Source organism: Thermobia domestica, chromosome 11 (assembly GCF_964235325.1).
Source record: "Thermobia domestica chromosome 11, izTheDome1.hap1.1, whole genome shotgun sequence".
NCBI classification, from domain to species: Eukaryota; Metazoa; Arthropoda; class Insecta; order Zygentoma; family Lepismatidae; genus Thermobia; species Thermobia domestica.
The window spans coordinates 230,250,254-230,269,127 of NC_137464.1; the positions used below are offsets into that span (position 1 = coordinate 230,250,254).

At 36.0% G+C, this 18,874-nt stretch overlaps 1 protein-coding gene across 2 annotated transcripts in view; it reads right to left on the reverse strand.

Annotated features, from left to right (window-relative positions):
- Positions 1-526: 526 nt before the first annotated feature.
- LOC145664801 (uncharacterized) overlaps positions 527-18,874 on the reverse strand; it is a 42,505-nt gene continuing 24,157 nt past the window's right edge. Inside the window, exons 2-3 of one of the 2 annotated variants that reach the window (XM_081731762.1) lie at positions 10,263-10,488; positions 527-1,228 (exon numbers count right to left, since the gene is read on the reverse strand). In XM_081731762.1, the coding sequence (XP_081587888.1) occupies positions 890-1,228; positions 10,263-10,469 (546 nt within the window). In that variant the 5' untranslated portion in view covers positions 10,470-10,488 and the 3' untranslated portion in view covers positions 527-889. The remainder of the gene's footprint in view (positions 1,229-10,262; positions 10,489-18,874) is intronic. The other variant, XM_081731761.1, reaches the window with a different exon arrangement.

Here is an 18,874-nt window from a genome sequence, read left to right on the forward strand (position 1 = left end):
CGCATGGATGAAAATTCGGCCTAATTCGTACCCAAATTCGCTCTTGAAAATGTTGGGAAATTTTATGATTTGGTAAAGAAAAGGTCACGAAAAAGTAACGAAATTTCATTTGGAATTTTAGTAGACACCCTGTAAATGAAAACAAACACAAAAAAGGTTGAACTAAAATTTAATTTTGCTGGCTTTTTTTGGCTGCAAAGGTTTTTACAGTGTCCTCAAAATATGGTATGCTCTATGGATATGATTCTAAGGTTGGTGAGTCGGTGTTGTCCTGTTAATTTTCTGAGGTATTTTTTTAATAATCTTTAGTTTGCTAAAGCATCTTTCCTTGCCTTATAGTAAAAATAAATATTTGCCCAGTTTTGGGCTTCCCAGTCCAGCGCCCGAGGCTCAAGCCCCGTTTGCTCCCCCTTAGTTACGTCACTGGTTAAAGGCTAATAATATTGTAGAAGTAGTAATTACTCCTCTCGCACTTTCTCCAAAAATTTATTTAACGCAGACTAGTACATCACGAGGATGTCCAGTTTTACATGTTTTACATCCCGAGCATATGCTACACATTTCTTTCATTTCAAAATTATAATAATGAATTTGCTTTGAAAAGTTAGCAGGGAATAAGAAAAAAGAAGAGAAAAGAAAGCAACTTATATAATTTAATAATCGGATTGTCGTATAAGTCTTATAAATCCACTTCAATTAAAGGCAAAGTTAAAAAATAGTTTTAAAATGAATAAATATTGATATTTAATATTTGAATTATTTTCTTCAATGTTGCTTCTTAATTAATAGAAATATTAGGTTGCATATAGTAATAATAGAAGAACTATTAATTAGAATATTTGTTGTCATTTGGGCTTCTTCAATATCAATAGAATTCTTCATATAATGGTTAGTCCACATATGATTCTGCAGATGATTTGCGTTTTCCGGAAGATAAATTTTCTTCTTCCAGAAGAGGCACCCATCGTGGTACAGTGACACCACTAAGAACAATACCTGCAGTATTCTCTAGATTGCTTTTTATTTCTGGAACATTTGGATGACTTCCAATAGGGATACTTGTGCGTCCAGGTGTCATATGATCCATTATTTCTAGATCCTCCACGTAGCTTTCCATTTTATCTTTGAACTTTGTAAACATATCATGGTAAGCAGATACCACAGCAGGAGTAACAATATGTCGTCCAAATTCCATTTTTATGAAGTTTATAAACGTTTCCGTAAAATCCTGCAAAAGAAAGAAGACTGAAATAGTGGTCTTATACAGCGGCGCAAATCTGTCTTCAACACTGAAGGGGGGGGGGGAAGTAAGACCGTTTCCATTTTTTTTTTTTTCGTTAAGCAATACTCAAAATATTTGTGAAGTTGAAAAACAATCCTGTGGAGGATCAGAGAGCAGAATTGTCTTCAACATTGGGAGGCGGGCAGATTTGAGGCTTATTCTGGGGGGGACATCAATTTCATCTCACTTTCCTTTGTGGCAATTGGACACAAATCATCACATTCCCCGCCCCCCCCAAAAAAAAACACATTTCAAATCGGATTATTGGGGGGATAGTCTCCTCCAGTTCCAAGAATGGAGGGGACATGTCACCCTTATCCCCTCCCCGGGATTTGCGCCAGTGGTCTTATAGCAGATTACTGTTGAAGTAAGTTCGTCTGAAAAGAGTAGTTAGTAATTGATTAGGAAAATCGACTATTTCTAAAATATGTCAAAAGCAGCTATTACAATTTTGCTTAGGGTTTACATCTCATGTTGCTTTTGCAACAATTAGAAAACATCTAATACTGCTTAATCCTCCATCGAAGGAGTTTACAACATCAAGGATTCTTTTTCACATTACAGTCAATTTCTCAACATTAAGTTTCCCTTTCCCTTTCATGAAATTTTCCGATTAGATAGAAACTTTTCCACCAACTAAAACATACAGTGGCTCAATAAAGAAGTCGGACATATACATATTCACACATTCAGGAGAGAATAGACATTCGAGGAGTACGCTTCAAAGAACAAAAAATATATTTTAAGTACTCTATATTATTTACTTATGGAAAATAGAAACATCAATGACAAAACTCAATTTCCTGTCTACAAAAAATACAAAAAATGAAAATACAGCTAAAATCTATGTCAAAAAAGAACTCGGACAGGTAGCAACACTCTCTTTCTTTTGGGCTTAATAGGGGAATTTCCAAGAGTTTGTCTACTTGACAGTTTTAGATGTCCAAAAGAGGCGAGTTGATGCCCTACTAATTTTACGTGGATGAAATTGTGTGTTTAAAAGTTAAAATGGGAAGTCAACGTGGGCAAACATCTTTAGCAGTAAGATAACTTTTTCAAAAACATTATAAAGAGGAAAAATCAGTTCGTGATACTGCGAAAATAGTAGATAGGTCACTCTCCACAGTTCATCATATTATTAGGCGTTTTAAATCAACAAAATCAGTGGAAAACACACCAAACAGTGGTAGATCTAGAGTGTTTTCAAAGCCAGACGAGAGATGGATTGTACTATAGGTTAATAAAAACTCCAAAACAAGTGTCCTAAACTAGCCAAAAAGTATCAGAACGTCTTAATAAAAGTTTGCATCCCGAAACGATAAGATTGGTTTCAAGAAGAAGCAATTTACATGGAAGAATAGCCCGTAGAAAACCATTCGTGAGCAAGTGCAATAGACAAAAGAGATTTAGTTTTGCAAAAGCTTATAAAAATAAAGATTTTTCGTTTCTGAGCACTGTGTTATTCGCAGACGAAAGTAAATTTAATTTGTTCCGCTCAGATGATTAATGTTATATCTGGCGAAAGCTTAATGGGGAACTCAGAGCGAATAATCTACGATCCACTGTGAAACATAGAGGTGGCTCGGTAATGGTTTGGGGCTGTATGTCCTCTGCTGGTCCAGGTAAACTTTATGTAATCGATGGTATTATGGACCAAATAAAGTATTTAAACATTCTGAAACAAAATTTGATACAAAGTGCTGAAACATTGGGAATAATAGAGAACTTCCAGTACTACTAGGATAACGATCCCAAGCACAAAGCACTCAATGTGCGTTTGTGGCTCCTGTATAATTGTCCGTATGTGCTGGAAACACCTCGGCCATCTCCTGATATTAATGTTATTAAGCACTTATGGGCTTATTTGGAAAACCAGTTAAAATATCATACTATCAGAACAAAGGAAGATTTGGAATCAGAACTTCAGACTGAATGGGCAAAAGGTGATCCTTCCTTCTGCAAAAAACTTGTAAAATTCATGACAGAAAGATTAAAAGCGATCGTGAAAAATAAAGGATTGACTACAAAATATTAAAAATATCTAATAACATTCCAAAATTTTGCTACAAATTAAGTGTCCGAGTTCTTTTTTGACATGGATTTACGCTATGTTTTCACTTTTTGTATTTTTTATAGTCATGAAATTGAGTTTTGCCATTGATGTTTTTATTTTTCACAAGTAGATAATGTCGAGTAATTAAAATATATTTTTTGTTCTCTGTAGGATACTCTTGGAATGATTATTCGTCATGGAATGTGTAAGTATGTATATGTCCGACTTCTTTATTGAGCCACTGTATATTTCCCTTGATCATTAAATGTTAGCCGCAACAGTTCTCGAAATCATACAAAGTTAGGATGTTAGAATTTCCAATTTTGAATCTATTTGAAGGAAGAATTACCGTCATAGTTCAAAATATCCCGTCATATGGGAAATTTTATGCCACTAGCAAAACTATCTTCTCATTCTCCTTGACTCTGTAACATTACAACCCAAAAATCGGTCTGTTGGAGTTCTTATTTGACTGTGATAGTCTACGCATCAGAGTGTTGTGCTCCAAAGAGGACGTGAATATCTGAAGATTCACACACACTACATTTACAAATAGCTGCATACAGACGTGCACCCAGGAATTTTTGTTGGGGGGGGGGGAGTCCAAAGTTGAGGAAAGTTGTATACTTTAAGTTAATTCTCTATGCAGTATTGAGAGCTCCTCCATGGTTAAGCGGTTAGCGTATGCGCCTTTGGAGTGGCAGACCGGAGTTTAACTCTCGGCGGGAACTCGTGTAGCTTGGATTTCATGTTAATCAGTAGGTCCAAGTCTCATATAACCTTGTTAACCTTTTCCCCTGACTATCTGGATAGTTTGTTTTAAGTGGCGTACAGAAAGAATTTTACAGCTGCATTTAAAGTTTCCACTACTTTTATGTATTTGAGGGAGATTTTTCGTTTGATTCCATGGCTCTCGGCGGACGTTAAGTGGCGTATATATAACTTTTCGTTTAATCCGGGGATCCCTTTCCCGAATCCTGCTTCAGCTGCATCATTTGCAGTATTTCACCATATAGCGCATGGACCATGATGAATTCAGGTATGAAAAATTTATGTATATTAAAATCGGAAGTAGTACGTTTCCGTCACTGCCAGTTGTAATAGAGGAATTGGAGCCAAGATCGAACCTACTTTCGGGACACTAAATTGTTGTCAATAAACCTTATCTTGCTATTTATTAGCAATTTTGCACCATATGAGGATCAACGTTGAAACCTGAACTTGCAGGGGATTTCAACCAGGCTGGAAAAAATCACGAGTTTTTTTCTTTTTACATTTTATTGATTTAAGTCGATTTTTTAAAATTTAAATCACATCTTTCTCCTCGTATAATAAAAGTCGTGAACTGAAGAAAAACATTAGGAATTAGTATTAAATGTTAATTGTGCCATATGTGAAAGTATTGGGTTGAATTTTGAATTAATCCCCAGTCGTTAACTTATTTCAATTCCAGACAATGTTTCTGAAACATTAAGGAAAAAGCACAACAAAGTTTATCAATATGGCACTTTTTTTCACAAAAGTTATTGATATTTGGCAGACATATTTTTAAAAAATCGGGTGGTCTAAAATTGGCTTGTGCCATGAAGCATTAAGGAAAGACCACAGCAACGTTTATCAATATGGCACTTTCTTCATAAAAGTTATTGATATTTGGCAGACATATTTTTAAAAAATAGGGTGGTCTAGAACTGGCTTGTGGCATGAAGCATTAAGGAAAAAGCACAGCAACGTTTATCAATATGGCACTATCTTCACAAAAGTTATTGATATTTGGCAGAGACATATTTTTAAAAAATCGGGTGGTCTAGAACTGGCTTGTGGCATGAAGCATTAAGGAAAAAGCACAGCAACGTTTATCAATATGGCAGTTTCTTCACAAAAGTTATTGACATTTGGCAGAGACATATTTTTAAAAAATCGGGTGGTTTAGAACTGGCTTGTGGCATGAAGCATTAAGGAAAAGGCACAGCAACGTTTATCAATATGGCACTTTCTTCACAAAAGTTATTGCCATTTGGCAGAGACATATTTTTAAAAAATCGGGTGGTCTAGAACTGGCTTGTGGCACGGAATACATACAAAATACGTAAATTTCGATTAAAGTTATAAAATGTACAATTTAAAAAAAAAAGTTTCGAGAAGGAATTGGACTCCCTTAAATACGCTCTGGTGCTTGGGGTCCCTGGTTCAATCCCAGCTTGCGCCAAGCGAACTTTGTGGTGGAGAAAACACCGTGTGCGTGGGTTTTCTCGGAGTTCTCCCGTTTCCTCCCACTTTCTTCATTCCACCATTTCATCCATTATTTCATCATCAGAGTCTCGTTTAGCCTAGCCGGCATAAGCTTGGGACGTAAAACTTAAAGATTTCATTATTTTCCCTCCTAAATATGCTCCTATTATCTGGGAACAAACAAACAGACGCACACACAAAAGAATTATAGTTTTAAATGTAAATGGTGATTTCTCACGGGCATACTAGCCAGGCGGGAAACCGGGAAATTTCCCGGTGGGCCCTGGATGGTGAAATTTTTAGTGGACCCTCCGTCTTGCATCGTAAGTAGCGGTAGACCTACATGTACAGTCCGCAGCAAAAAACCTGCAACATGAGCACGTAAGTTTATTGTGAAACGACGAAGTCTTTTGCTCCAAAATATGTGTGCAGGGAGGACAGCGAGGTTTCTGCTGGCGTGATTCGTGCCACTTAGGCGTTATGTTGATTCCCTGCTCTGTTAGGTGTAGTTTCACAATAAACTTACATGCTCATGTTGCAGGTTTTTTTTTTTTTTTTTTTTTTTTGCTGCGGACTGTACAAAAAGCACACGTCCTTCACACCTCGCATACGGGAGTAACGGAACGGAGGACGATAACAAGTCGAGTACCATCAATACAGTCAGCTAATCCTAGACCAGCATTGCTAACTCATGATGGTGCGAAAACATTTTTTTATATTTTTCGTATTTAACGCTCGAAAGTTTTCTGATTTTCCACCCCGCTTTATAGTTTTGCTAATATTGAAGTATTCAGCTAAATTGAAATCTCAAGTGTTGCCATAAATTTGAAACTAAATAATAATTTAAATTTTACATCATCATCGTTTTCCTTATAGAAAATATACAGGGCTAGATTAATACAATTGGGACCCATAAAACGGAAAAATACAATTAGGCCCATCAGAAACTTACGATGGGCTCTCTCTCAACATATTCAAAAGAGCCCATTAATTATATAGGAGAGATTTATGTTATATTTTTAAACTTTTATGGTGAAAATATTTTCAGTAATATTAAAAATTTTGGGGTCCCTCTTCGTCACGGTGTTCTGGAGCAAAAAATGAAAACTCTTTCATTTTTTTTTTCTTTTCCTAAAAAAGAGGAAAATATTTATATATTTAGAGGAAAATCACAGAAGCAATCACTATGTTGCAGGTAAGTAGCTTTTTAAACGATGTATTTTAAAACGCGTGTTAAGGGCATCACAAGGGGCCCTGTGCAGATGCAAATTTAAGTCAGTTTTCTTTCCGTTCCGCCAATAATACTTAAAGGAAATAAATAGAATTCATTCATTCGTGCCGTACTGGGTTTTCCTAAGGACTGTGTGGTTCAGAGTGAAATAAGTCCTTTCTGGGTCCATGGTTTTGGCTTGTGCGAAAGAGGCCCGTATCCACAGGGGGCCACCCCCTACATTTTTACTGCCCCCCTAAAATTTTCACGATAGGCTTACAGATGAATTATAATATGGTGATAAACTTTAATATGATTGGATCGCCCCCCCCCCCTTCTTACATTTTTGGACTGGCCACGAGCCTGGTGCGAAATAAGTACAACATATTTGCTTTGAGATGTGTATACTGCCAGTACGCAGTACATACATGTTGGGGGAGGAGACAGTCTATACAGGTGCATGGGCCCCCTACAAAATACCTCCCGGTGGGACCCTGGGTTGCAGTACGGCCCTGTGATTTCCTACGTGGAATAGTTAACGATTTACAAACCCTATGTTACGAAGAGAAGAAAGCAGAATTCCCCCGTTACCCTTTCGAAACAGGATTTTCCTTAATCATCATCTGCATAAAACACTCGTTTTTATACTGTGCTGTACATACATTTGCGTCTCATTGTATTATATTATTATCTTCCATAATCGAAATAACAGAACCGAAACGGGATTATACTTATTTTCACTTCAAATTAATTTATTTCAGAATTTGAGTTAAATGAACTATTTTTATTTTTAAAAATCAGGCGAATTAAATCTTGATTTAAATCAACCCACCCTGATATCAACCACTTCCAGTAAGAAGAGAGAGATAAGGAAGGAGATAGAACCTATTCTTGGGACGCTGAATGGAAGTTACATATATTATCGTGTTAGTGAGCGATGTAGTGTATTCAATTCCTAGTGGATACAAAGAAAATGAAATGAGTTTTACGTCCCACGGTTATGCCGGTTAGGCTAAAGGAGACGGTGATGATGAGTGAAATGGTGGAATGAAGAAAGTGGGAGGAAACGGGAGAACCCCGAGAAAACCCACGAGCACGGTGTTTGTCCACCACAAAGTTCACTTGGCGGAGCTGGAATCGAACCCGGGACCCCAAGCACCAGAGGTGAACGCTCTACCACTGAGCCACCGCGCCCCCGTGGATACAAAGAATTTGTTGTGTTAATTCAGCATAATGAGGTAATTAAAAGATACGTAAATTTTTTTAAAAAAAAAAAAAGCTCAATAAAATTCAGGAAAACCACAAAGGGAGAGGAGGTTCCGAGTCCATAGCCCTTTGTGGGTTTGTACTAATGCCCATGGGTTTAATTTAATCAATGAATAAAATATATTTTAACAAAAAGTGGAGGCGATGAATCAGTGTCTGGTGTGGTGTAGTGGAGTGTCTAGTCTGATAATCATGAAAAGTGTGAGAATGAGAAAATAAGAGTAGAGAATGATAGAGCGTTCACTTCTGGTGCGAAGGGTCCCTGGTTTGATCTCAGACCATGTATAGTTTGCAAAATCATGTTTTTTTTTTATTTTTTCGAGGTTCTCTCGTTTTCTTTCACATTCTCATTCCACTATTTCTTTCATAATCATTCACTTTAATTACGAGTTTCGTTTAGTCTAAACAGCATAACATTAGATAAAGAATACATACAAACAGGGGCGTCGTTTAGGGAGGGCAAGAGGAGCAATTGCCCCCCCCCAAGAGTTTGAGGAATACATATACTTTAATCGATTGTCTACTAATATACTAGTACAAAACGTGAAAGTTTTATGTCGGTGGTACTCTTGCCCCCCCACGCGAAGTCTGAAATGACGCCCCTGCATACAAACAGTAAACTCGGTGAAAAACTTGAAATCTCACGTATCCAATATACGGTAGCGCCTCTTACTTCTGACGAAGGAACTAACTTGTATCTGACGTCAGCTGCGTGGAAATTTTGAATCTACTCGTCGACGTCGACTGGCATATAGTGAAGAATTCGCGAACTCGTGGTGTGCACAGAGAGCAAAATAAGCAAGGAAATTAATGTCCAAACCATATAATGGACCAAGAAACTGAAATAAAATAAATACATGGTTGTTTTTATTTAAGCTACTAATGGCTAGAATAGCAGAAATAAATAAGTAGCAGCAGGCGTGCTCCCAATTGTTTCTTGGGAAAGGTCCGAAGTTTAGGATTATTCAATATTACAAGGTACTACGTCTCTGTAGTATTGAACTGGTGTTATTCTAAACCCTAAAAGAAGGTATTCTTAGGGAACTGCCACCCATATTCTTAGAAAAAATGATAGAACTATATTGTTTTTATAAGTAAAGAAAGAATACAAATGAAGTGTGAGATCAAAATCTTTAGGCTACATCAATAATTTATCTACTAAACAAGTATAGTTTAATTAAGAAACTGTACAAATATCAGTCGAGTTACCAAATTTGGGGAAACAGATGCAGACACAGTGGACCTCCCACGTGATTGTGCCTGAATAGCAGACGGATATGGAGTAGGGTTAGGCTAGTTTTAGACGGAAGCATTTCTCGTAGCGAAAATCGTACCATCGATATCGTACCATGTAAATTAGCAAATGCTAAAGCATTTCCCATGCCATGATGGCATATCCTATGGCATTTCTTGTCGATAGAACCTGCTCTATTTCGTAGCATTTTCCCCAGCATTTCCGGTACGATTGCAGCGCCGTGGTGTGTGTAAAGGAAGCGAAAGATTTTGTGCCAAATATCCATGCTCTCTGTTTTGTGTGGGAAATTGAATTGTAGTGAAGGAAAATGAGTTGGAGTATGGGCGCTATTATTATGCTGATTGAAAAATATGAGCATCCTTGTTTGTACAAAGTTAAAGGTCCTTTGTATCATAATAAGCATATGCAACAAAGGGCTTTAGAAGAAATAGCGACTGGATACTCTGTTTTCAGTTTCGGAGCCATGATTGCGCTCTTCTCCAGTGATTTGTTTGTTACGTCACGACAATATGCTTATCAAAATGCTACCGTGTAAAAGCACCATATATTTTTGAATATTACACGAGAGTTTTGGCAGCGCATCTGCTACGAGAAATGCTACGATAAATGCTTCCGTCTAAAACTAGCCTTAACTTTCTATCTGATTCTTCCGTACTGAACGTATATTCATAAAGTATGCTGATTACTGTGACAGTCCATGACATCACCTGGGAAAACTGATGGTAGCGCCAACTTCTTGCGATAAAATCGAACGGCAATTAGTTCTTTCACCGTGCAAAAACGGATTTGAACAACGCATATAGGAAGATGCTTGACTGTATGTATTCTTGTCTGCGGGCATAAATTAAATCTTTCGTTTGATTTTTCTTTTAATACGAGGACTAAATTTTAGATGTTTCTGAAGAGGATTCCATTTTTAAGAAACGAAGTATTATTTTCCTGTTTTGATTGTACTCATACTTACATCATATATTTTCAAACCTTGTTCTCGATCCCAAAGACTATACAACACTTTTACAGCAAGAGCATCCATTGCTTTCTTATCATCCAATCCATCAACGAGGCACTTCAAGTCATACGTGACGTTGAACGCATACGACTTAAAATAAATGTCCTTTGGAAGATCATTAATTGACGTGCTACCAAATCCTCGATGGAACCTTTTGTACATGGAATGTGTTGTGTAAAACCTAACATGGAAAGCAAAATGAATAATTAGTAAACAGAGAGATGGAAAAATGATAAATTATGCTTCAAAATTATTTTTATCCAACTTAGAAAAATAGGAGAACTTTCTATAAATGTTGTGCATATGTTCATGTTAACTTCGACGTACGTGAACCAATTTTTATATTTTTTTCTTTTTTTTTATTTGAAAGAGTATACTTCCAGATGATTGCATATAAATTCCACCAGGATATGATTAAAGTCTTCGAAGCTAGACAATAAAACATCTCAAAGGATGCAGTAAAGTTGCTTAATATGTATGAAAAAATTATAATTGTTATATATTCAAAAGTAAAGATGCCGTTAAGGAGAAAATTTGAGTATGTACAACCAGTAGCGAAGCGTACTATAAAGCTCTGAGGCCGGGCCTACCCTGTTTTCTATCGTATATTTTCTTTATATTTGGTTTCTTATAAAATAAAATTAAGACTTCAATATTTCGTTTTTTCGGTAACAAAATAGTGGGTTGGAAACACTTGGAAACCCTTCCGTCTGAGCCTCACCAGCTTGTTAGACAGGTTAAATCATTTCTAGCACCCACTCATGGGGATCTGCTGGGTCCTGAACCCCCTCCAAATCTTCATAACTCTTTTTAAATAATATACTTGTGTTTTGTCTGCACCAGGCTCGTACTTGCGGGACTCCACGCGGCGAACAATATTTTCTACTTTAGGTCCTCCAATAAAAATTTCTGGGCATGCACTTGAATTATATGCGATTCTCAAAAAAAAAAAAAAAAAAGAAAAAAAGAAAAGAAAAAAAGCCATGAGAATTAAATTGTGGACTGGTAAAGAGAAAGAGGAAAAAATAAAAGTAAAATACTCTGTGTAGAATACCAACTGAGAATCCACCAACTTGCAAAGCATTCGAGATGAAACGGCGGAGAATGAAACTTGACGAGTATAGTTGAATCATTTTTTTGTAAAACGATATTTGTTAAATTTTTCCAGACACGAAGTTAACAAGACTATTGTATTTGCTACGCATGGATATACATTTTGTGAGATATCTGCACCTGTCAAGCTGTTGCCTGTGCTTGGTACATTATAAATAAATAGACGTTTTTGGATAAATTATAGTATAGTTTTCCTTAAAACTTGGCTTTTCTGACATTTGTTGTTTTAGGAAAAAAAACGATTCAGTTGTGTTCAGTAGAATGTGAAAACACACTGTAGTGAAAGGATCACACAGCATTTTGACAACAGTCGTACTAGTTTTCTTCAACATTTGCAACCAAAGCACATAGAGTACTTAGTTATAAACTACGAAAGTCAGTCAAAAAGTAAGACACAATCCACTGTAGCTTGATTGTTCTACAGACATGAAATTTTGTAGGTAGAAACATTTAGGGATTGTATCGAGACGAGACGAGACGAGACTTTATACAGTCTCGGTCTCGTCTCGGTTGATAAGTAGCGGTCTCGGTCTCGATCTCGTCTCGAGTCAAAAATCGTCGTCTCGGTCTCGTCTCGGTCAACAGTTGTTTGTCTCGATCTCGGTCTCGGTCTCGAAGGCCAAGTCTCGGTCTCGTCTCGGGTCTCGTCTCGAAAGTCTCGAAACAAATAGTGTGAAATTAAAATTGTGAAATTATTATTATCGTACCGTCTGTCGTTTCCGCTTCTTATTTTTTGCCTTCATTCTTGACTTAGAATTATAGTGTGATGTACCTCTTCCTAGCTAATTTGCTAGCACTAATGTTTTCCATGTGTGTGTTCCAGCTTCAATCATCAGTGAGTATAACATACCTGGGATAAAGCAATAATAGTAACCCATATTTCACTTTCAGCAATAGACTTTGTCTCAAATAGCCTCAGTACTGCCTATACAATTAAACTCTATTAAATTAACTCCAGTACTATATAATAGTTTATTTCCTTCCTTTGAATCAAAATTGTTCAATACCTTCTAACGGATAACGCAACACATAGGAGTACGAATGTATTTAATAGCGTCGAAATTGAAATTTACAATTTCTCAGTTATTATCCAATACGTTCTGCTTTGACTGTCATTTTAAAAACAGAATATAACGTTCATTATCTTAACAGAGTAAATTATTACTACATTATATTTTGTTTCAAATTGACCAAATGCTTTATTACCGTTTCACATATCAGTGTTTAACTGACACTTTGAAACAGGAACTTCTTGAACCTTGTGGTGGGAGCTACAGCACTCATGTTTGCTATCTGTGGTCTCGGGTTGGATCACCAAACAAGTTAGATTCAAAGTCCGATTTTTCGTATAGTTCGCGTCTCACTTTAAGTACATTCTGTTTCTTATACAAGTTCATAAGGTCGTAATGTATTACATAAGCATATATCCAGTGCCGTAACATAGATTAAGCTTATTCCTGAGCTCTCAGCGGTGCATGTGGTGTGGAGCAAACTAATCGTGCGTTCATTATGTTGAAATTTTATATTGATTGAAAATTACTTGCGAAACATGGACATAGATATTATATAAGTATATAGGTAATTCGACCTATATGTATCTATTTTTTCTGTCCCGGCAAAACAAGTGATTCTTAACTTTCTAGTTTTCTTTTCTATTAATTTTCGTAGTTTTGCTGCAATATGAAGAATCAAAAATATTTTTTTCGCTGTACGAATTTCGTTAAATTTTGGATCCGTTTTTACCCTACCTTACCTAGTAAAATTGATATATATATAAATATATATATATATATATATATATATATATATATATATATATATATATATATATATATATATATATATATGTGTGTGTGTGTGTGTGTGTGTGTGTGTCTGTGTGTCTGTGTGTCTGTGTGTGTGTAGAGATAGACTATGCTAAGTCACCTTTTGGTCGAAATTGAGTTAATAATACTTTTTTAATATACTATGTTCTTTCTAGTGGTGTAATAATGTTAAGTCTAAAAGCATCCTATTACTTTGTAACTACTTAGTATAGTTTGAAAAACAGTACTATAGGTCTTACTTAAGGAACCGGTTTTTCGCTTCTCCTGTAAAATTAGGAAATTATGACTTGGTTTAGTTTATCACTGAGGTCCAGATATAATAAAATCATGACCACAATCATAATCAACCCACTGCTGGATGAAGATCCTCACTACAGCTATCTATCTTGAGCAATTCTTTTTCAGGTTACTCCCCAGTTGTCCTTGATTTCGTCAAACCTCCTTGTACAAGGACGTTTTCTAGGCTGTTTTTATCTCGTGGTATCCTGTCTAGAATTGTTTTTATTCATCGATCATAATTTCTTGCAATATGTCCAGCACATTTTCTAGTTCATGTTAAAAATCATTTCATTAGTACCAGTCATTAGTTGCCAAATAATTCATTTCTACTGTATATATTTGGCCCACAAATAGTTCAAATCCGCTACTTTTGGAGCACAGATACGCTAGTTTTTGATCTTCGAATCTGAGAACACTGACTCAATGATTTAAATCAACACAATGTAAGGACCTCCATTTGGTCTAGTGGCTAGCACGCTTGACTTCGGTTCGCGTGGTCCCGAATTTGATTTCCGGTGGGGGTACAGTTAAACGACCGAAGTGGTTCGGATTCCATTATAATCATTAGCTCCACGTCTCCTTTAGACACCCTAGCATAATCGTGGGACATTAAACTAAAACAAACCAAACCAAAAATCAACACAATGTGTATTACTAACTGATGGTATGGATCGAGTTTGAGGTGGTCGGTGGTCAAACTAAAGTGAAATGTAACTAGGGTGTAATTAGAACTTTTAATTAACCATAGTTTTGTGTATATCAGGATTAAGGCTTAGGGGAACAAATAGGGTTACTGAAAAGTTATCAGTTACATTTAATTTTAGTTACAATTTGCATTTACACGCATTGCTGGAACCAAAACTTTGACATTAACATTAACATTATAAAGACTACGAAAAAAATCTTCTTTTGAAAACATTCTTGCGCCATAAAATAAATTACGAGTAATTTTAAAATATTTTACAGTTTAGCTACGTTAATTGCACTATATTTAGAATATTATTTAGCAATTTATTTCAGTTGGCAACACTACTTAAAATAATGGAACTGCGACTTGTAATTAAAACCACCAAAAACTATTGTTGTAATGTTATAGAAGCAAACTAAAGCAACAATCATTATAAAAATTTAACACAAATACGTTATTTTAAGCAGTATAACAATCACTATCCATGTGTTCGCTATCTCTGAAACGGTTTGAAGTAACAATTGTTGTAAATGACATTATGATCACTTAAGTCTTTTGGAAGCATCTGCATGATGAGACGTGATATGTCAGAGCGTTTTCGAAGTAAAGTCTTTAGAAAAAGTTAAATTTTCCATTTCTGGTAACTTTGTTCCTTCATTCATTCGAAATACATTATAGGCTATATCACGATCATAGTATTTGACGCTAAGATACAAATGATGCGCATTTCACCGTCTATGCCATTTGAGTTATTAGAGATCTCCAAAATGTTGATGTTGGTGATACTGTATTGTCCTTTGTTACACTGAATAATGTATGTGGTATTGTGGTTTTATTTAATATCTAAATTAGAAATAGGTAATACCTTACATAGAGCAATTTTAAAAAATACAACTTTATTTTGCGTTGACAACACTGCTTATTTATCTAGTGGTATTGCAGAGTATCTGGAAGAATTTTCCCTTCAATATTTCACACAACATAGCACAAATTTTCAGCATTTTTAATTATATATATATAGGCGTGGATCCAAGGAAAGGCCTATATCCAAGGTGACCAGACGTCCCGTTTTAGCCGGGACAGTCCCTTATTTTTAATCGCTGTCCCGTTTTTTTTCTGATTCTCAAACGGGATGCCTAAATGTCCCATTTTTAAGCAAACATGACCCAGGTGTCATTCTTTTTTGTTAAACAGCAACAACAAAAGCTACTACGTATACATGCACATAAGCAGAGGGTAGCCAGCCAAAAAATGTAGGAGGGGTCCTGCTGAAGTTGGGGGGCCGATCCAACCATATTATATTTCATTGGCAAGCCTACCGTGAAAAATTTTAGGGGGGCCCGGCCCACCTAGACCCCCTTGAATACAGGCCTGCACATAAGTTTAACTCTAAACAATGTTAAAAATACAGCTAAAAAGTTCTTTAAAATAAATAGATTTGGTTGTTTGTTTTGTTTAACTCAATAAGGAAAATAGAATTCTGACTATAATTTTAAACATTTTATGATACATTAAATATTATTTGTGTTAGTTTTTCGGATCTACCTCACTAGTGAGATTATGCTTCGCCACCGCTTACCATCACCGAGCTACGATGGATTGTGCTTTAGTTTTTGACCGATTTTTGTATAGAAGTCGCACCCAAACGATAGCCAGTCGGGAGACTGAATTTAGCACAAAGAAGCCGTCATAAAGTTTGTGGTTCCTTAGGAAGAAGAAAAAAGCTAAACGTCGCAATACGTAGTTTCTTCCTCATCCCTCGTCCCTTTTTCCCTCTCTCTCTCTCTCTCTCTCATTCTTTTTTCTTCCATCCATGTCTCTAACAGTATGTTGATGCGGGAGGTGTGTGTGTGTGTGGGGGGGAGATTGTGTCAAAGAAAAAGGATCATTGACAAAGATTTGGCAACAGCTTGAGTCCAGTTTATTGCCTTTCAGTTACTTTTCAAGGGAGAGAAAAACCAAACTGGACAGTATGAAAAGAAATCTCACATGGGGGCGGCATCCCTTTGTGAGCAAGTGACTGTCTTTAGACTGAAGGTACTATACTGTATTTGATGACGGTAACCTAAAGTACCTTATACCTGTAGCAGAACTGAAATTTACGGACAAGTGGAAAAAAAGCAGAGGTCGTATGCTTTATTATGATTTTGACTCAACATACCGGCTATTTAACTATTGTCTTAATCACTGAAAAACCAGAGATGGTATGTCCTCATTACTGACAAACCAGAGACGGTATGCCATACCACCGCATACCGTCTCACTTCAGTAGGATTGTAGCACATTATCGCCTCGCCTTTTTTAATCCTTGGGACAGGTATACAGGTATATACGGGCTTACGATAGTTTTATATGCTTAGAGGTACTTTTTTACCTGTTTGTGGACCGATAATGACGTAATTTTACCCATAATTCACCTGATTTTTCATTAAATAAACACAATTCATTTTTTATTACTCTACAAAAACCCCAATTCATTTTTTATTAGCCCACAGAAAGCCCTGTTCATTTTTTATCAGTCCTCAGAAGGCCCAGTTTATTTTTTACCAGCCGTGTTTATTTTTTATCAGTGAACAGAAAGCCCTGTTTATTTTTTACAAGCCGTGTTTATTTTTTACCAGTCAACAGAAAGTCCTGTTTATTTTTTATTAAGCAATAGGAAGTTTTATTTATTTTTTAACAGTGCTTAGAAGCACTGATTGTTTTTTATTTATCACGTATGTGTGACCTTTGCGCTGGCGCCATTACCGTCGCGAGTTTTCCGTCGCGAGACCGCTTTGTATATCCACCGTCCGCCCGGCATTTGCGCTGCACCGAACGGTAGCTTTGATAGCGCCATTATTGTTTGACCGTGGTGCAAGTTTCCGCTTATTTGGTTTGTATATTTACCGCATGGCACTTACGCTGCACCGAACGTTAGTTTTTTTTGCTGGCGCCATTACTGGTTGACCATAGTGCGAGTTTTTTTATTTTTCCGCCCATTTACTTTGTATACTTGCCATTTATTATTTCAACAATAACGGACAATTATTGTATTTTCCTCCCGCTTTGGTTTGCTTTAAGGACTATACGTAACGCACGTATGCTATTTGGAACTATGTATTGATTTACATTGACTTATTATTATTATTATTATTATTATTATTATTATTATTATTATTATTATTATTATTATTATTGGTAACGATTTTAGCATTAAATTATATAAAAATAATTTTTTGTTGCCATGGACGCGTTTTGAACTCACAACCCTTGCATTACTGATCCATCATCTTACCGTTTAGCTACCATTTAGCTGACGAATACAACTGTTTCTTTGGCAGTAATGAAAAAGACCTGTAACGCTATCTATTTGTTATGTTTGAAAATGGTTTACTATCATAGATCCATCTAGCGGTAACAGCTTGAACTACGTGGTCATTTGATAAGTTGGAATAAACGAAATTTAATTTTAATGGCTATATATGATTTGATGTTATGAACTACAGAAATACACTTGCATTATTGATTGATGCCCCTTTGTTAAAAAATTGAAGAGATTATACATTCTTATTTAGAGACAGCTAAGTTGAAATTTATAAACTTCCATATGATTTTGTGTATTACGTCTAGAAATGCACACGGATAGGTGTAACTTATAATTATTTCTAGATTATATGACACTGGACTTATTTTAAATATATTACGTATTAATGAATATTATTTGAGGTACAATACTAATATTGTGGAAGGTATATGGCATTTAGTATTGTCATGTTTTATGATATTACTAGTTAAAATTTAAATTTGGCTTTATGGACCATGGCAAGCACACTATTATGGGAAGGGGCATAGATACTATACAGACATTTGTCTGGCCCAAGAAAATTTATTTAGGACATAAAAATGTTTTACATTTTGATCGAGTGCCCCACCATGAATTTAACCCGGGACCGCTTGCATTGAAGGCAAGAACGTTAGCAAGTATTTTCCATAGCGATTACATTATACGTCCCGCTATAAAATATTTGAGCAATTGTCCATTTTGAAAATTGAACAGTACTTTTAAATAAATGAGCCCCCGTGGATTGGACTTGAGCTGTGCTTATTTGAGTTTAAACAAAGAGGCTATATAAGACATAAACCTGTTAATGGAAACTTTGAGACGTAGGCTAACGATTAAGTTTGAATTGGTTTTGAGTTTACCACCAATGCTATATGAGACGCGGACCTAGTGACTAACATACAATATGAGCTCCCGCAGGGAATTAAATTAGGGTTTCCACATTAAAGATGTATATGATTGTGAATTTAGCGCTTCTTTTAACACCAAGGCTATTTGAGACATAAACCTACAGCTTAATGTAGGCCCGAACCATATGACCCGCACCGAGAATTGAACCCGAATCACCCATGCCAAAGGGGGTGTACGCTAATTGCTTGCCAATGGAGAACTATTGAGAATATTTTAACACTATGATTTACAGAGAACCACATATGTTTCCACAAGGTGTACATTTTACTGAAACAGATTAAATATATTTTAGTGATTGAATTATAATAATAATGAAAATTGAATTATAAACTTTTACTATTATAGAAGAAACTATTGTTTTATTTATTGGATATCTTTATTGAAACCAGTGTTTCAAGACAAAAAAGCACTTGATGACATCGTGGAC